Genomic DNA, 19076 nt, shown 5'->3' with positions numbered 1-19076 from the left:
CCAACCACCATTACTCTCACACTTGATTCAAAACTCCCCACGCATTCACTCAACATTTCCCAAAATCTCTCTCTCTCCTCTACACTTCTCTCTTCTCCAGGTGCATACACGCTTATTATAACCCACTTTTCACATCCAATCTTTATTTTACTCCACATAATCCTTGAATTAATACATTTATAGTCCCTCTTTTCCTGCCATAGCTTATCCTTCAACATTATTGCTACTCCTTCTTTAGCTCTAACTCTATTTGAAACCCCTGACCTAATCCCATTTATTCCTCTCCACTGAAACTCTCCCACCCCCTTCAGCTTTGTTTCACTTAAAGCCAGGACATCCAGCTTCTTCTCATTCATAACATCCACAATCATCTCTTTCTTATCATCTGCACAACATCCACACACATTCAGACTTCCCACTTTGACAATTTTCTTCTTCTTATTCTTTTTAGTAATCTTTACAGGAAAAGGGGTTATTAGCCCATTGTTCCCGGCATTTTAGTTGACTTTTACAACACGCATGGCTTACGGAGGAAAGATTCTTATTCCACTTCCCCATGGATATAAAAGGAAAATTAATAAGACCAAGAACTATTAAGATAAAATCAAAGAAAACTCAGATGAGTGTGTATAAATAAATGTGTACATGTATGTGTAGTGTGACCTAAGTAGCACCATTAAAATAATAAAAGCCCTTCTATAAATATCTATAGTAGAGGAAAGTTTTAATTTTGTATTCCTTTTCTTTTCTCATTCTGTCTCTTGAGCATTACTGTAATGAGTAAAGGATTTTGAGCATATTTAAGTTGTAATATACCCAATATTTGTTACCATAAAAGTTGTTTAAATATGATGGTAAAAGTGTTGAATGATGATGAAAGTACTGTATTTGTTTTTCTTTTTTAGTTTTTCTTTCTTTTTGGGTCTCCCTGCCTCGGTGGGAAACGGTTGATGTGTTAAAAAAAATTTTTTTAATTGTATTACACCACCTGTTTATTCTTTACATTTTTAGATTTTCACAATTAAATGTCCATTTTTATTACAGGAGGCCTTCCACATTCACAAGGGTTAGGGGATCAAGAACCTCGTGAATTTTCAACATTCGCGAATGCTTGGTGCGCAGATATAATGTAGGGAAATATAGTAATATTGTACTGTAGCGTTTACGAATATTTTGATGCGCAAATATATTGTAGGGAAATACAATAATAGCATTTACTTAGCCTAACAATACTGCTTCCTTAACCTATTGAACCACGATCAATCAAAAAACACATGAAAGCGTAACATGAAGCACATAAATCCGGGCGGCTGGGCATTCGCGAATGTTTGAAGCTCATGAAATTGGAACTTGTGAATGTGGAGGGCCTCCTTACAGACAGCTTGATAACTAACCCATAGAAAGTAAAGACAGTAATTTTTCACATAAATTCTATATACATATCCTTAATATTTTCCTGGCTCTGATATTTTTTATATGTAAGGCTAGAAATTTAAACTAAGAGGCATTAAATCTCATTAATTTGTAATGCAAAATCATTGAAGGGCTAATGAGCTCTTAAATAATTTTGTTTAATGTAGGTTTATTTAAGAAAACAGTACTGTGAAACCTTGATAATCCTTGTTTTAGTGGAAAGAATTCCAAAATGGAATGAACAAAATTCGGTTTGGCTTTGGTAGTTCATTAATTCGGCTACAAACACGAGATTTATTTTCATGGAAATAACTGTAAAAGAAATGGCAATTGTCAAACCAAATAAGACTAATAACAGTTCAGTAAGTTATAAAAGGTAAGTATTAATTATTAAAAGTTATTTATTCACATGCTAAAATGAAGCAATACAATTGATATTTTCCTGAAAGTAATCACACTTTGTTTGTCATTTTGTCTCTTAACTAAGTGTGAAAGAAAACTATTTTGAGTTATGTTATATACTCTCAGCTACCTTTTACAAATATTTCCAGCAAAATAGAATGTTATGCTGTCTAGGCTCGGTAGAGAAATGTGATAATAAATAATGGCAGCTCACAATCAGTGACAGTGACAGCCCCCCTCCATCATGCCCATTAAGTAAAGTCTTGTCACATGGCCACAGGCTCATGTGCTAGCTAGAAAACACACACACAGAGAGAGAGAGAGAGAGAGAGAGAGAGGAAAAAATCAGTTGATGGGATTTTTCATTAAGAGGATGTTCTCCTGCCTTAGTCTGAATAATTGAGTGTTTACTGTTGTTAATTTTTATTTTTCCATTTTAAAAAATGAAAAAATAAGAATTATCTGTACTTGGACAAAATCTAAAGTTTGAACTGTAGAGAGTAAGATGTATTTTATTTATAATTTTGAAGAAGTTGAAGGTACTTCAGTATTATAAAAACAAATAATGATAAATTCATAGTCATTAAGAGGAAGGATATGCAGTAAATGTTCATAATATAGGGATAGGCTCCTGGAGCAGATTGGCCCATGGCTGGGCTCCAGGAGTAGAAAGACTCGAAACTCATCAAAGGTATATCAGGTTGAATGTAGCAAGGTTTATCAACTGTCAGTAAGTAAAAATAAAAAGGCACATTTCCTTACCAAATTGTATGAAATCTATAGGAACTGACCAAATCTTTACCAAATGAAAATATACTAAAAATATATGCATTTGATAAAGCCAAAGCAAAGAAAAATATTAACCCTTTTACTGTCCATTACGTAGAATCACATCATTGAGGCCAGGGTCCCTAACGTAGTTCTGTGTCATGAGGTCAACTCGTTCAGATAAGCTGCGAGTGATAAATGTTGGCCTAGATATGATAGAATGGGTCAGTGTAGTGAGTGCACAGTATAAAAAAAATCCTGCCCCACTCAGTGCATGAGAAAAACAACTGTGACCATTTGTATAGTTTAAAATAGCAACTTTGAGGTGTTTTCTCAGATGATCTTCATGGTTTAATTGTTTTTTCTTAGTATCATTTAACTCAATGGAAGACATTCTTCTAAAACAGAGATGACTCTGATTGGTTTCAGGACTGGAAGTAGCTTGAAATAGAGCTCAAAGTAGTGGAAATATTCAATTTTTGTAGATACTCCAGAGAACGGGTAAGGACCCCTTACAACCCCCAATCTGTTTTATGGATTTTTAATAGGTCTGGTTCAGTTATTGGGATGCTGTAAATCATGAGCAATTTTTTCTGGTTATATTTTATTATCCAAGAAGTGAAGTAAATCTTATTTTTGAGTGAATAAGAATTCAAAATGGAAGACAAGTGAAATACAAGAGAGGCCTAAGACCATGTCTGATGAATATAGAAAATGTTGTTTTACTGCCAGGAATGTCCACATTGTTTTTAATAGACTATTTTTAAGTTGGCATTTTTGTAATTTTGTGTAAAACTGGTCAAATTACCAACTTCTGTGCACTTTATAGGGTAGTTGAATGGGCTGTTTCTTGTGCTCACTTGATAGAACAGAAGGCATGCTAATGAAATAGCCAAGAATTTGATCAAATGGATTAATGAAATTGGATTAAAATAGGACTCAAACTGGGCAAAATTACTGATGCATAAATTGTTCTGAGACTGCTGACTTTGCGCCTGCATACGTAATTCTGTTAAATTTCCATCAAATTTCATACTTTTGGTATCATTACCTTTCAAAAAAACTTCTCTACTATTTCAGACCAGTATGAATTTCGGGAGTCTGGACAGTGAAAGGGTTTAACTGGGTGCAGTTTACTTATTGCCACATAATGCAATGTTTAAGGGAAAAAAGATATCTTGTTGAGTTTGCTGCCAAGTGTATTCCTTGTCACTTGCTGAAATTACACTGATCAAAATGTCACTCAGCTTACGATGACCATATTGCTTTAGTCACTACAGTACTGTATTCTTAAACATTTTAAATATGAATAAATAATTGGTGCTAATACAGTAATATTTTATTATGCAAGGAAGCATATATAATTGATACAGTACTGTTATCAATATTGGATTTCACACATAATGGTGGATAATATTTTTATAATGTACATTGTAACGTGTTTGCTACACATTACTTCATGTACTGTATCTAATAATATGAAATGAAGTTGAGCACTTCCAGTAGTAGTAAGATATCTCATAGATTAAGTACGTTAATTATAATGTAAATAATTGTTTAAAACTTGTATTCTTAAGAATTATGTATTCTTCCTCATTTTTTTCCTATTCAGGCTGGTATGTCATTTTGGCTCTCAGTAGAGATACAATACATATTATTTGATTGTCACTGACTACTTTAGTGTGGGAGTGATGAGGTCATTACCAGTACTGCCTTTGTTTTCAGATCTACAAGTCTACAGATCTACATGTTTTAATTTTTATGATGATGAGGAAGGTCTGTTCTGTATCAGTCAGACTGAACTAACATTTAACATGCTGATTATCTAACAGTTTTATCTTACCAGTTTCTTAGTGCAAGATGCTCGTTATCTACACTACACCACATCAATAAATATATATTGCTAGCTTCAAGAGTACTGACGTATTCATGTATTTCAGTTGTTCAGTTTTAATGTTGTTTACCACTAAATACAGCATTTTTTGCTTAGGAAGTTGCTACTCAGAGGAATATTCATTGCCCAAATAAATAACATAAGAGGTGAACAATTTGCATATGTTATACTTAAATAAATGCTCTCACAAAACTATATTTGCTGCTATGATACATTTGTTTTATGAGGCAAATCTGTACTAGTCCGTTTATACTTCACTCGGCTTCAGCTACTACTAGTGAGAATAGATTCCGTTTAATGTTCTTTATTTTAATAATCCTTATGATTTTTTGTCAGGTTAGCTGCATATATACAGTATTTCATGGAGTAGGACTCCTTTGAGCAGTACCCTTGAAATTGGTCAACTTTTGTTTGTGCAGCACTTGTGATCAATGAACAAAATGTTAGAAATATTAATAGTGGAGAAATGCCCTTACACCAGTTACACCAAATTTAAATTTAATATCTTTAGAAGACTTAAGAGTTACTAATGTGTATGTTGCGCATGCGTGTGTACAAATAATTTACTTGTTTTCATTTACAATATACACATATGACTTAGAGAGCGTATAAATCTATAGCGGATGGAAGGCAGGGTAGGGGTTGTCCTCGAAAAGGTTGGAGGGAAGGGGTAAAGGAGGTTTTATGGGCGAGGGGCTTGGACTTCCAGCAAGCGTGTGTGAGCATGTTAGATAGGAGTGAGTGGAGACGAGTGGTTTTTGGGGCCTGAGAGACTGTTCGAGTGTGAGCCGGCAATATTTTGTGAAGGGATTCAGGGAAACCGGTTAACTGGACTTGAGTCCTAAAAATGGGAAGTACAGTGCCTGCACTTTAAAGAAGGGGTTTGGTATATTGGCAGTTTGGAGGGACATCTAAACTGTCGTATCTGAACGCCTCTGCAAAGACAGTGATTATGTATGAGTAATGGTGAAAGTGTTGAATGATGATGAAATTTTTTTCTTTCTTTTGGGGTTTTTCTTTCGTTTTGGGTCACCTTCCTTGGTGGGAAACTGCTGACTTGTTAAAAAAAATATATAGTTTGTTAATTTTTTTAACACATCAGCTGTTTCCCACTGAAGCAGGGGGGCCCCCCCCCCCAAAAAAAAAAAAAAAAAAATATATTATATTTATTTTTTATTATTTTATTATCACACTGGCCGATTCCCACCAAGGCAGGGTGGCCCGAAAAAGAAAAACTTTCACCATCATTCACTCCATCACTGTCTTGCCAGAAGGGTGCTTTACACTACAGTTTTTAAACTGCAACATTAACACCCCTCCTTCAGAGTGCAGGCACTGTACTTCCCATCTCCAGGACTCAAGTCCGGCCTGCCGGTTTCCCTGAATCCCTTCATAAATGTTACTTTGCTCACACTCCAACAGCACGTCAAGTATTAAAAACCATTTGTCTCCATTCACTCCTATCAAACACGCTCACGCATGCCTGCTGGAAGTCCAAGCCCCTCGCACACAAAACCTCCTTTACCCCCTCCCTCCAACCCTTCCTAGGCCGACCCCTACCCCGCCTTCCTTCCACTACAGACTGATACACTCTTGAAGTTATTCTGTTTCGCTCCATTCTCTCTACATGTCCGAACCACCTCAACAACCCTTCCTCAGCCCTCTGGACAACAGTTTTGGTAATCCCGCACCTCCTCCTAACTTCCAAACTACGAATTCTCTGCATTATATTCACACCACACATTGCCCTCAGACATGACATCTCCACTGCCTCCAGCCTTCTCCTCGCTGCAACATTCATCACCCATGCTTCACACCCATATAAGAGCGTTGGTAAAACTATACTCTCATACATTCCCCTCTTTGCCTCCAAGGACAAAGTTCTCTGTCTCCACAGACTCCTAAGTGCACCACTCACTCTTTTTCCCTCATCAATTCTATGATTCACCTCATCTTTCATAGACCCATCCGCTGACACGTCCACTCCCAAATATCTGAATACGTTCACCTCCTCCATACTCTCTCCCTCCAATCTGATATTCAATCTTTCATCACCTAATCTTTTTGTTATCCTCATAACCTTACTCTTTCCTGTATTCACCTTTAATTTTCTTCTTTTGCACACCCAACCAACAAGTGTCTCATTATATTTGAGTTTGTGGGTTAGGGTGGGGGGATAGTTCTCCAGCTCTGTGTTCTACCTCTCAACTTATGACTGACTGGCATAAAATAGCCCTGTTACATCTATTTTTAAAGCAATGTATAGAGTCAGCCTCAACTGTGTCATTGTGCAATTCATGCAAATTATTTCCCACTCTAATAGTGAAGAAATGTTTTCTGATATGGGTAATTACAGTCTAGGAATATGGAGTCCACCCATCCCTTTCTTTCCTGTCTGACTTTTGTTAGGCTATCTTATGCAACTGTAAGGCTTATAAAGCACAACCTTCCATTTTTCTAAATAATAATATTATATTGTGAAGATGTTTGTACTATTTGTAGGTAGTAGGTTGGTAAACAGCAACCGCCCAGGGAGGTACTACCGTCCTGCCAAGTGAGTGTAAAATGGAAACCTGTAATTGTTTTACATGATGGTAGGATTGCTGGTGTCCTTTTGTCTGTCGCATAAACATGCAAGATTTCAGGTACGTCTTGCTACTTCTACTTACACTTAGGTCACACTACACATACATGTACAAGCATATATATACACACCCCTCTGGGTTTTCTTCTATTTTCTTACTAGTTCTTGTTCTTGCTTATTTCCTCTTACCTCCATGGGGAAGTGGAACAGAGTTCTTCCTCCGTAAGCCATACGTGTTGTAAGAGGCAACTAAAATGCCAGGAGCAAGGGGCTAGTAACCCCTTCTCCTGTATATATTACCCACTCTAAAACCTCCTTGCTCATCCGCAATCCTACATTCTGTCTTACCTCTAATTCTTTCAATTATAACCCTACCGTACACTTTTCCTGGTATACTTAATAAGCTTACTGAGTATACCAGGAAAAGTGTACGGTAGGGTTATAATTGAAAGAATTAGAGGTAAGACAGAATGTAGGATTGCGGATGAGCAAGGAGGTTTTAGAGTGGGTAGGGGATGTGTAGATCAGGTGTTTACATTGAAGCATATATGTGAACAGTATTTAGATAAAGATAGGGAAGTTTTTATTGCATTTATGGATTTAGAAAAGGCATATGATAGAGTGGATAGAGGAGCAATGTGGCAGATGTTGCAAGTATATGGAATAGGTGGTAAGTTATTAAATGCTGTAAAGAGTTTTTATGAGGATAGTGAGGCTCAGGTTAGGGTGTGTAGAAGAGAGGGAGACTACTTCCCGGTAAAAGTAGGTCTTAGACAGGGATGTGTAATGTCACCATGGTTGTTTAATATATTTATAGATGGGGTTGTAAAGGAAGTAAATGCTAGGGTGTTTGGGAGAGGGGTGGGATTAAATTATGGGGAATCAAATTCAAAATGGGAATTGACACAGTTACTTTTTGCTGATGATACTGTGCTTATGGGAGATTCTAAAGAAAAATTGCAAAGGTTAGTGGATGAGTTTGGGAATGTGTGTAAAGGTAGAAAGTTGAAAGTGAACATAGAAAAGAGTAAGGTGATGAGGGTGTCAAATGATTTAGATAAAGAAAAATTGGATATCAAATTGGGGAGGAGGAGTATGGAAGAAGTGAATGTTTTCAGATACTTGGGAGTTGACGTGTCGGCGGATGGATTTATGAAGGATGAGGTTAATCATAGAATTGATGAGGGAAAAAAGGTGAGTGGTGCGTTGAGGTATATGTGGAGTCAAAAAACGTTATCTATGGAGGCAAAGAAGGGAATATATGAAAGTATAGTAGTACCAACACTCTTATATGGGTGTGAAGCTTGGGTGGTAAATGCAGCAGCGAGGAGATGGTTGGAGGCAGTGGAGATGTCCTGTTTAAGGGCAATGTGTGGTGTAAATATTATGCAGAAAATTCAGAGTGTGGAAATTAGGAGAAGGTATGGAGTTAATAAAAGTATTAGTCAGAGGGCAGAAGAGGGGTTGTTGAGGTGGTTTGGTCATTTAGAGAGAATGGATCGAAGTAGAATGACATGGAAAGCATATAAATCTATAGGGGAAGGAAGGCGGGGTAGGGGTCGTCCTCGAAAGGGTTGGAGAGAGGGGGTAAAGGAGGTTTTGTGGGTAAGGGGCTTGGACTTCCAGCAAGCGTGCGTGAGCGTGTTAGATAGGAGTGAATGGAGACGAATGGTACTTGGGACCTGACGATCTGTTGGAGTGTGAGCAGGGTAATATTTAGTGAAGGGATTCAGGGAAACCGGTTATTTTCATATAGTCGGACTTGAGTCCTGGAAATGGGAAGTACAATGCCTGCACTTTAAAGGAGGGGTTTGGGATATTGGTAGTTTGGAGGGATATGTTGTGTATCTTTATATGTGTATGCTTCTAGACTGTTGTATTCTGAGCACCTCTGCAAAAACAGTGATAATGTGCGAGTGTGGTGAAAGTGTTGAATGATGATGAAAGTATTTTCTTTTTGGGGATTTTCTTTCTTTTTTGGGTCACCCTGCCTCGGTGGGAGACGGCCGACTTGTTGAAAAAAAAAAAAAAAAGTAAAAGGAGAAACTTTCGTTTTTTCTTTTGGGCCACCCCGCCTCGGTGGGATACGGCCGGTGTGTTGAAAGAAGTAAGTTAGTACTATTTAGATGTTTAACAAGTTTTTCCTTATAATCTATCATTTTATGCATCACTCTCATTAGGGACACTAGCCTACAGTTTGCATCTTACAACTTCTCTTTTTCTTAATTTCACTTTCACCAGGTAGCAGAATATCAGCCGACAATGACTGCTTGCTCCCAGTTACATTCTTTATTCAGTTTTCTGTACATCAGTTTTAATTGAGGTGAAACAATGTCCATCCTTGCCAGATTATCATTCTTTCTTAATCTCATTGTCTTTCTAATTACATCTTTTCTTGGAAACCAAGCAACTTTCTCTTCCATGTCTCTGGACCCCCCACGTGGGTCGCTATTCTCCCTGTTTATATTTTAATAGTTGAAAACCCCATCTACTGTTAGTTTTGCTATGGCTTAATTTCCTGCCTTTACAATTTTTCAAAAATGTTTGTTGTTGCTGTATTGTATTGTGTCTGTGATATTTCTGTCTGAGTCATCTTCTGTTTAGTAATGGGTTGTAAATGACAGCCACACATCCCCTGGAATCTCCCATAGTAATTAATGCAGCTACATACAGTAAAATCCTTATAATCTTAGGATAAACATTCCTGAAGTGCCACAGTTGGTCATATGTCTGAGAAAGTACTTTCAAACACCCAGAGCACTTCTTTAAAATAGTTATTGTATTGAGTAAACAATTTGTGTTCATTTACCTGTATTAATGAGGCAAAAATGTTTGAAGAGGGAAGGGTTGTTGAAGTGGTTTGGGCATGTTGAGAGGATGGACTGGGATAGGTTAACAAAGAGGGTATGTAAATCTAAGGTGAAAGGTAGAAGAGAGAGGGGTCACCCTAGGCATGGTTAGAGGGGAGTACAAGAGGCTTTGGGTTTTAGAGGTTTGAGCATCCCAGCAGGCTTCCGAGTGTGCTAGATAAAAGTTTATGGAAAACATCTTAGCAGTCATTCACTCCCATCATAAATAAGTGAATTTTCACTTCATATAGCAAATTTCTAGTACAGATAGGTTAATTAATATAAAATTTTCACAGCAAAAAACCTCATAAAGAAAGAGAGAGAGAGAGACCAAGAGAGACCGAGACTGAGACCTTTATATCTAAAAAGAAGCTTATTAACAATTTATTGACACTCAGAACTAGTCAGATAGGTTGTTAGTGTCTCTCGTTAGTGTCTCTCATGACTAACAGATGGACAATCAGACCACCCCGAGTCTTTGTCCTGAATTATCCGGGTGGATTCATGACCTCAAATACAAAACCGAACCTGGCATGAAGATCATAAAACAAATTCTTTTTATGCCTTATTTTTCATCTAAGAGTTTATATTCTACATTATGCAATAATCGCGAGTCGTTTCCCTGAATGAATCTGCCTGCACTTCCTACTCATTTCTGCAACATTGCAAGCTCCTGATGATGTATGGATTGCAATACAAAAGTCCTAGAGCTATTTTGCATCATATTCTACATATAAAGCAGAAAAACATGCTGCATATAATGGCTCTGTAATTAATGCAGTTTTTTTATTCTGGCCAAATTCACTGATACCAACAACTAGATCTTTGAATTTCTTTAAAGATTGTAGAGTTGTAGACATTGTACATTATTTGAAAAACCATTTTGAACATTGGTTAAGTATTTAAACTATTACTTTCTGACAGCATTTTCAAGTACAAAGCATTAATTGAACAGTGGAAATATAGTGGATACCTGCATCCTTGATTTGATTCCTGATGAATATAGAGCTCTTGAAAAAAAAAAGGTTCTTTATTTGTTCTATTTAAGAAGCACTCTACATGTAAATTAAGGTTCTGCCTCACTGTCAGCATTCAGGAAAACCTTAAAATTATATGTTAACAATTTACATTTAAACAGTTTATTTATACACTCAGGGAGGCTATTTGGAAACCCTGAACATTAATATGGTTATAACAGTGAGACACGTGGACACGCTTACGCACATGTGTGTACAATCACGGCCACCAGCAGTGCTCCAGCCATTTATTGTCACTGAGCCAGTTCTAGGAATGTCTCAGTGGTCAGAGAGTGTGGCAGTGTCAGTGAATACTGGTAATTGTACAAACATGTAAAAATTGATAAAAAAAACTCTTCAATGAGGCAGCATAAAGAAGGCATTGTTCACAAAGTATTGTACATCACAGATTTGACAGTTATCTCCAACTTTTTGTCTTTTGCTTACTCTCTTGCTCTCTTTCCTGTAAGACAAAAAATGGCAAATCAATGGCACACTAAAAAATGGGTAGAGGAGGGTAATGGATGGCCTGAAGACCCACCTGGGAGATGAGTTTGAGGGAAAGTTCAATTCTCTTTAGAGAGAGGCATTAGTAATAGCTACAGTTCTTTACCAGTCTGCTAGACAAACATGTTGAGTGTGATTAGAGCCTGCCAAGCATGAGCCAGTGAGTTTGCTGCAGAGCACCTCAATTCACATGAAATGACTGGGTTTGTGTTGGACCTTCCTAACATGAGCAAGTAGGTTTACCACAGCACTCCATGATTCTTATGTTTATCAAGTGTTTGGGCTGACTATTTCTCTGTTTTTACCACTAATATTGCGAAGGTTTTGGCACTATTTTTAAGTTTTTAGTGCTTATTCCAAACTTTGGCTAGATTATGTATTGCGTCAAATCAATGTAACCCCATTTAAAACCCCACAAAACTAGGGTAGACATACATGAAATATGTGATTTTATTCTATTTTTTTTTCAAAATGTCAGGGGTCAACCCATACACATTTGTCAGGTTAAATTCGAGCATGTGTGATAATATTAGTAGCACTACTTTTACTGCTGTATTATTTTAGGTATTAAGTTTACACTTTCAGCTGTTTTTAGAAATCTATATACAAATTACATAACATACATGCACAAATATATTAAGGATGGAGTATTTTGTGTGCACTGTACTTAATTCAGTGACTTAGGAGAGGCTGGTATAGAATCCTCAAACATCATATCACACTACTTGTATTGCATATAACACAAGTGTATATAGAATGTGCCATTACATCCAGATGCCACTAATATCTGAATTGTCTGCCTAATAAAGCTAGAGTAGACTGTCTAACACTGTGTTTTCTGTGTGTTTGTAGGTTAAACTCTAACACTTCCTTTGGTGAGGGCTGCTCCATCTCAAGGGGTCAGTACGAGTGAGTGCTCATGTGTGTAGGAAGTGGATGTTGCTGTAGGATAGGCTCAGATTTTGTGGGATGTCTGGCTGGGTATGGCCCATGTTGCATTAATTTATATTTCTATATCCTCTCTGAAATCAAAGGTATTTTTTTGGTCATGAATTATTATTTTATGTATAATTTGTTATGCTTTATATTCAGTTTACAAATTTAATAAAGAGGGTGACCCATTTCCATGTACATACTAACTTGACATCCTTGCCAAAGCTGATACTTTCCTCATTATAGATTTTAGATCAAGTGTAGGGTTGATAACAGTGTCGTCGTTGTTGTCTCATTTCAGCCAGCCCTCCGTGGTCCTAAGAGTCGAGACAGTTCGCTCGATCCTCCTTTTGTCCCACTGGCACTACTTGGTTTTTTGCGCAAGAGCATGTAGATGTTTTACTGGGATAGTTTGAGTGATTGTAAATGTTTAGCATGTTGGGGTAGATGCTGAGCTATAGCTCTGTTTTCTGCAGCTATTTATTATACATTTATAAGTTTTAATGACCAGGATATATTTATTACAGTGGAATGATATGCTGTCATTTATACCACAACTTTACTTATTTATGCCATCATAGTATTAACTTCCACTGTGTGCATGGATGGATGGTTTTAGAGTAGTGAATGTATTACATTAGTTACATTTTGAAAAACTTATCAAAACATTTTAGTTTCTTATTTTATAGATATTTCATGGTTTAATGTTACTCAGAGTATCATGAACTAATGAATATCTATAGAAATGTGTTTAGTGGAAATAGTGTTGCATGCTTTTCTTTGGGTTTTGTTAGTGGTGTTCTGGTGGTTTTTATTATTGTTTGCATCTCATTTACCCAATGTGTGTGTGTTTCATGTAATTCATCAAAATTATATATTTTTATATGCTTGGCTGTTTCCTAGCTCATCATATTGTAATTAAAGTATAAAATAATTATTAAAGCTTTGCAAAGTTAGTATAAAATGCAGATTTATATTGTAACTAGATTATCTGTTTTCTCTCATGAAAAATACCATATGTGATAATGTTGTGGTTTCAATCATTTTACTGTTATAGCACATTAAGTGCAATAATACATGTTTTATATTGTGCAACATTCAAGCCTCCAGATTCATTATTTTCACTGCTGGAGTAAATCTGTTCTTTCTTATGAATTAAAAAAAGTACTTGTGTATATCACTTTAATGGTACAGTATATAACTCACATACATACCAATGACTCTTATTTCTGACAATGACAATTTGCTCTTGCTTGTTTTGCTTCACAGATTTCCACCAGTGTAAAGCAAACATGTTATCAATAGTTTTCACCTTACTTATTATTTATTGACTTGCACAGCTCGATACTATTAAGGCAACTGATTCAAAATGGAACATAACAATATCAAAAGGATGACATCATTTTACACCCTGAAAATTCAAGACATAAAAGAACAGTAGTGATTTTTTAATTGTGAATGCAGTCTAGAATAATGATATATGTTCTATTTTGATCATTATACAAAATTTAAAGTCTTGACAAGCTTTTTGTATGGACCCACATTTTCCTCACTTATGGCTCACAGTTCATGGGAAGCGTTCATACTTGGATAACTTTTTCATGCTCATGCAGAAAGCATCATACCCTCACAACAGTCCTTTATGAACTTGTTAGCATAAACGGATAAAAAATCATAAATTACTCTCGAATTAAACCTTACTTTTAAAAAATGATCTGAATGTTTAAAATGCTCAGTCTGTTACTTTCTTTTGAAAAATTGACATATTAGGAATAAATTAATGATTTGTTTTAAAAGATTTCTGTAATGAAATGCAAATTACATGTACTAAGTTTCTGTACAACAGTTTTTCATACAAGTTTTCCAAATCATATGATGAAGTAATGGCTTGTATGGTGCTTTGTTCAGCTCTGTTGCATAAATAATCATGGAATGTGCTATATAGAAAAATAAACCACTTGTGGCAGTCAAAAATGTATTTGTCCACCCTGTTGTGGGTGCAGTAAAGAAGAATATTGAATATATGAAATTGTAGTTAGGGTAGATCAGTACTTTTATTTGAACTCATAATTGCTTTCAAAGAAATCCAGTCCCATATTTGAGCCAAAAGTTGGGGTCAGTGAGCCAGTGTTGTTGACGTTTGTTGTTGTTGTGCCAGAGGAGGACTGGGAGAAGGAGCTCCGTGAAGAACTTGGAGAGGAGCTGGGCGAATACGAGGTGGTGGGTGGAGCTGGAAAGGACAACGAAAAATGGGAAGAAGAAATTCAAAATATGATCGACGATGAAGATTCTGGAGACCTCCGATAATTATCAACCTAAATTCCAGATATCCATTGTTTATATATTCATAGACTCTAGGAATAAGGTCATACTGTACAGTATTTGAATCATAACTGAATCTACAAAATATGTGACTAGCCATTAAATATCAGAGGCTGTCAGTGTTGTATAACATTAATTGAAAAACTTCCCAAGTTCTTGTATACAATATGTGACTTTATAAAGAAGGGTATAAATTGATAATTGTAGTGCTAATTAAAAAATAAAAGTTTAATCAGGTCATTAGTTATGAAGATGGTTCTTAATACTTGAGTTTATTATAACTGTTATTGAAACAATTATCTTTTACACTAAATAATATGAATAGTTTCCTTGTAAGTTTATAACATCTTTTTAATGCAATCAATTCCAAATTTTCTCAGATTAATACAATATTTGAAAATTAAAAAAATTATTTATGTCCCTCTTCATACTCCACTTAATATTTGATAATGCCCAGCCATATGCAGATCAAATGAGAAATGAGTGTACAACTAGATATGGTATTTTTACTTCCAGATGGTTGTTCTCTAAAGGCAATTTTCTTTGGTTAAGATAAAGAAAATAGTCCTTAAAGAAATAAGTCATATATGATGATGAGCAGTTTACTTTTCTGGCATCTCCCTCCTCTTATTGGTTTAATACAAAGCTACACTACCAACACTCCATGAATAAGAAATCAAGAGTCCAAGTATTGTTGCCTTGTGAAAACTGGACCTTACAACCAATGAGATTGATGGAGTTCTGGGAAAGATAAACAAAGTTTGTCAATTACTAAAATAAAAAAAAAAAGAGGAAAAATACTAATATGGTTGTGTAGAGAAGTCAAATCTTGAGGGGAACTTTTTGTAAAAGATGGGTCAGGTATACAATAAAAAGGTTATGATAGTCTCCATTCAGAAAAATGTCAGTTTAGCAACTGAGAACTTGAAAACTAAGACATTGTGCTTAGGCGATGGTGAAAATCTTTTGAAACTATCAAGTAATAAAGTTGCCAAGACCAAAATGGGTAAGGTGTTTCATGAAGCGTGTACAGTACACCTTTACATTCACACTTCAGGAATATTACGTCCACTCTGTTCTAACTTGAGGTGTACTAAAACCAGAATAATTTGTAGATGGAAATCAGTAGTGATGTTCATTTTCTGCTTAGTAAATTAATTGTCTTTCATTGCAATAATAAAAAACAAGTCTCTGCTTCCATCATCCATAACCAAAAATTCTTCATATGTAATAATTTTATCAAGATTTGTGATTATGTGCCTTATGCATTGACGTAGGAGTTCCAGTTTCCAATTTTTAAGAGGATAACTGAACTTTATTCCACCTCTACATAGGGCCCGTAATGGCTGATCTAGTCACAACATGATGTGCACATTAAATGATAAGTGAACAGTCATGGGGTACCTTCATAGTATCTCTTTCAACAGTGTGAATATGTGATGTGACCTGGTGATTTGATGCAGCCTTTTGGATCACATTATTATTAATAGACATTTAAGAAACTTTCATCCACTAGCTTTTCTTGAAAGCATACTGGACTCCACAGTTTAATAGCATTCCATAAAGCTGTCAAATAAATAAAATGGCCCAAAATCACAGGTGCTCGTCACATTTTACTGTGCTTGATTATGCAAGAAAGTAGTCCTCTCTTATTTTTTATTGTTTATTTCAGTATAGGAGATTCATATACTGGATGACTTTTTTTATAAGAATTGTTATAAAACAGTATGTTTTCAGAAGTTTGGAGAACTAAAGCAGCTGGAGTATTCTTTCATAAATTTGCATAGTGGGAGCACATTAGACCCTCGGATTTAATTGAAAGTTATTGTACAAGCAGCATCGCCATGCATTATCAGGGACAGCACTTTGATCAGGATATCAATTAACAAAAGCCAGAGAAACTTTTAACAACAATAATTAATATCAGCCTAATGCTGGTGAAAATTTTTAGGTAACACTTTGCATTGCTTTGCACAGCTTTTTTGTGGAGAAATTACAATACAGCGATAAGAAATACCATATAAATTTTGATTTTTGCAGAGATAATATTTATTACTTCAGTATACAGTATATATATAAATATTGAGAGAATATATTCATTTTATGGTTTGTAATATATAAATATATATATATAGTTTGAATGAGTGTTTACATAATTAATGAAGTTGGAATTTTAAATAAGATGATATACAAGGTTAATGGTTTTCTTTACTAGTTCTTTTGTGTTTTTATGAAAAATCCCTTAGTATATTTGTGGAATAATCTTACAATATTTTAATAAGGTTTATTTACTTTTAAATTTTTCTGAGTTGAGTTGGGGCAGTAACATAGTGTGTAAGTACATATTACTGGGTTTGAGTTCTATTACTTTATTCACAATCTTCATGTCTTCATAATGAACTATTTAAATCTTTGCAATTTTCCTTCAGGATGTATGACATACAATTTGTATGAAAGAGTATGCCATTAGTTCCATTTTATGAGTGGTGGAACCAACTACAGGAGCAGCATATGGTGGACTTGAATGTCCTTTATATTAACACTGGACCAATGGTCATTTTTTAAGGGTCTCAGGCCAGTAGGCAGCAAACAATCATTAAAGTACCTCTTATGTTGTCTGTAGGCTTATGCTTGTAAATGAAACGAGACATGCTTCCTTGGGATAACTTGGGCACAGACGACTTTGAATTATGTATGATTGTAAACAAACCACCTGGACACTGGGCCCTTCTTCAGCTTCTTCATAAATTGTTGTTGGATAAAATGGTACATTCTGTATGATGCATTTTATAGAAGGCTTTGCTGGCATCTCTGATTTTAATTCTGCAGTATTTTCTGAAATGTTTAAGCAGTTATTTGATGAATCATTTATAGTCAGATATTACTTTTAAAATAAGGTGACATGGTTTTACTACAACTGCTAGTATTTGAAGTTATTTATATTAGTATTTCACTGTGAAAATTGCATAAAAATTACATAAAAAGATAATTCTTTGATTATCGTGTAATAAAATTAGCGCATATTCTTATAAGCTTAGTCAGTTGTACACTATATAAGTATTAATGTCATATGTACTTATTAAAAACATATAAGATGGCATCTTTAGAGTATTATTATTGTAATCAAAAAGAAGCACTAAACCTACTAGGGTCATACAGCGCTTGGCATCTTTAGAAAACTGAGAAATAAACATTAAATTGTGAAGAAGCTGAGAGTGACCACACCTCCACTGGCACATTGCACCATCTTGCTGCACTGTGCAAGTATGGGAGGTGCCTCAACAATGTAGCTAGACGGATGTTGTGTGATGGTTTGTTTGTATGTATGTATGTTTGTTCATTGTTTGGCAGCTGTCTTCTGCCATGTGATGTAGAAATGTTGTCCCTTACTATGTTATACTATGGTACCTGTGCCCAGTAAAATGGATTAACTAGAAAGTATTTTAATTACCCTAAGTGATCTGAACATTTTATTGCCTTTCAGCGAAGGAAATATAGTGCATGCAACAAAAATATGATCTATCGCATTGCTATTTAGGAGAGTACTTATGGTTAGTCTTATCTTTTCTGTTACACTATTCAAGCATTCTGTTAAACTTGCTCATCTTGTTTCTAGATTTTTTTTTTTTTTAATGTGTTGCCTGTTTCCCAGTGAGGCAGGGTGACCCAAAAAAGAAAGAAACGTGTTCACTATTCAACACGTTCACCATCACTCATACATAATCACTGTCTTTGCAGAAGCGCTCAGATATGACAGTTTATTATTTTTTTTTTTTTTTTCAACAAGTCGGTCGTCTCCCACCGAGGCAGGGTGACCCAAAAAAAAAAAAAAAGAAAATCCCCAAAAAGAAAATACTTTCATCATCATTCAACACTTTCACCACACTCACACATTATCACTGCTTTTGCAGAGGTGCTCAGAATACAACAGTTTAGAAGCATATACGTATAGAGATACACAACATATCCCTCCAAACTGCCAATATCCCAAACCCCTCCTTTAAAGTGCAGGCATTGTACTTCCCGTTTCCAGGACTCAAGTCCGACTATATGAAAATAACCGGTTTCCCTGAATCCCTTCACTAAATATTACCCTGCTCACACTCCAACAGATCGTCAGGTCCCAAGTATCATTCGTCTCCATTCACTCCTATCTAACACGCTCATGCACGCTTGCTGGAAGTCCAAGCCCCTCACCCACAAAACCTCCTTTACCCCCTCTTTCCAACCCTTTCGAGGACGACCCCTACCCCTCTTTCCTTCCCCTATAGATTTATATGCTTTCCATGTCATTCTACTTTGATCCATTCTCTCTAAATGACCAAACCACCTCAACAACCCCTCTTCTGCCCTCTGACTAATGCTTTTATTAACTCCACACCTTCTCC

General features: G+C 35.8%; 1 protein-coding gene across 7 annotated transcripts in view; it reads left to right on the top strand.

Annotated features, from left to right (window-relative positions):
- Sap47 (Synapse-associated protein 47kD) overlaps window positions 1–18126 on the top strand; it is a 319381-nt gene extending 301255 nt beyond the window's left edge. For 3 of the 7 annotated variants that reach the window (XM_053781886.2, XM_053781883.2, XM_053781887.2), the window contains 2 exons: window positions 4309–4359; window positions 14525–18126. In XM_053781886.2, coding sequence (XP_053637861.1) covers window positions 4309–4359; window positions 14525–14673 — 200 coding nt within the window. In that variant the 3' untranslated portion in view covers window positions 14674–18126. Of the gene's footprint in view, window positions 1–4308; window positions 4360–12285; window positions 12343–12667; window positions 14392–14524 lie in introns of those variants that run through there. The other 4 variants (XR_008407616.2, XM_053781889.2, XM_053781884.2 and 1 more) reach the window with 4 other exon arrangements.
- Window positions 18127–19076: the final 950 nt, after the last annotated feature.

Source organism: Cherax quadricarinatus, chromosome 30 (assembly GCF_038502225.1).
Source record: "Cherax quadricarinatus isolate ZL_2023a chromosome 30, ASM3850222v1, whole genome shotgun sequence".
Taxonomy (NCBI): domain Eukaryota; kingdom Metazoa; phylum Arthropoda; class Malacostraca; order Decapoda; family Parastacidae; genus Cherax; species Cherax quadricarinatus.
The sequence above is the reverse complement of the archived record's forward strand: the minus strand, read 5'-3'. Positions and strand labels throughout refer to the sequence as shown.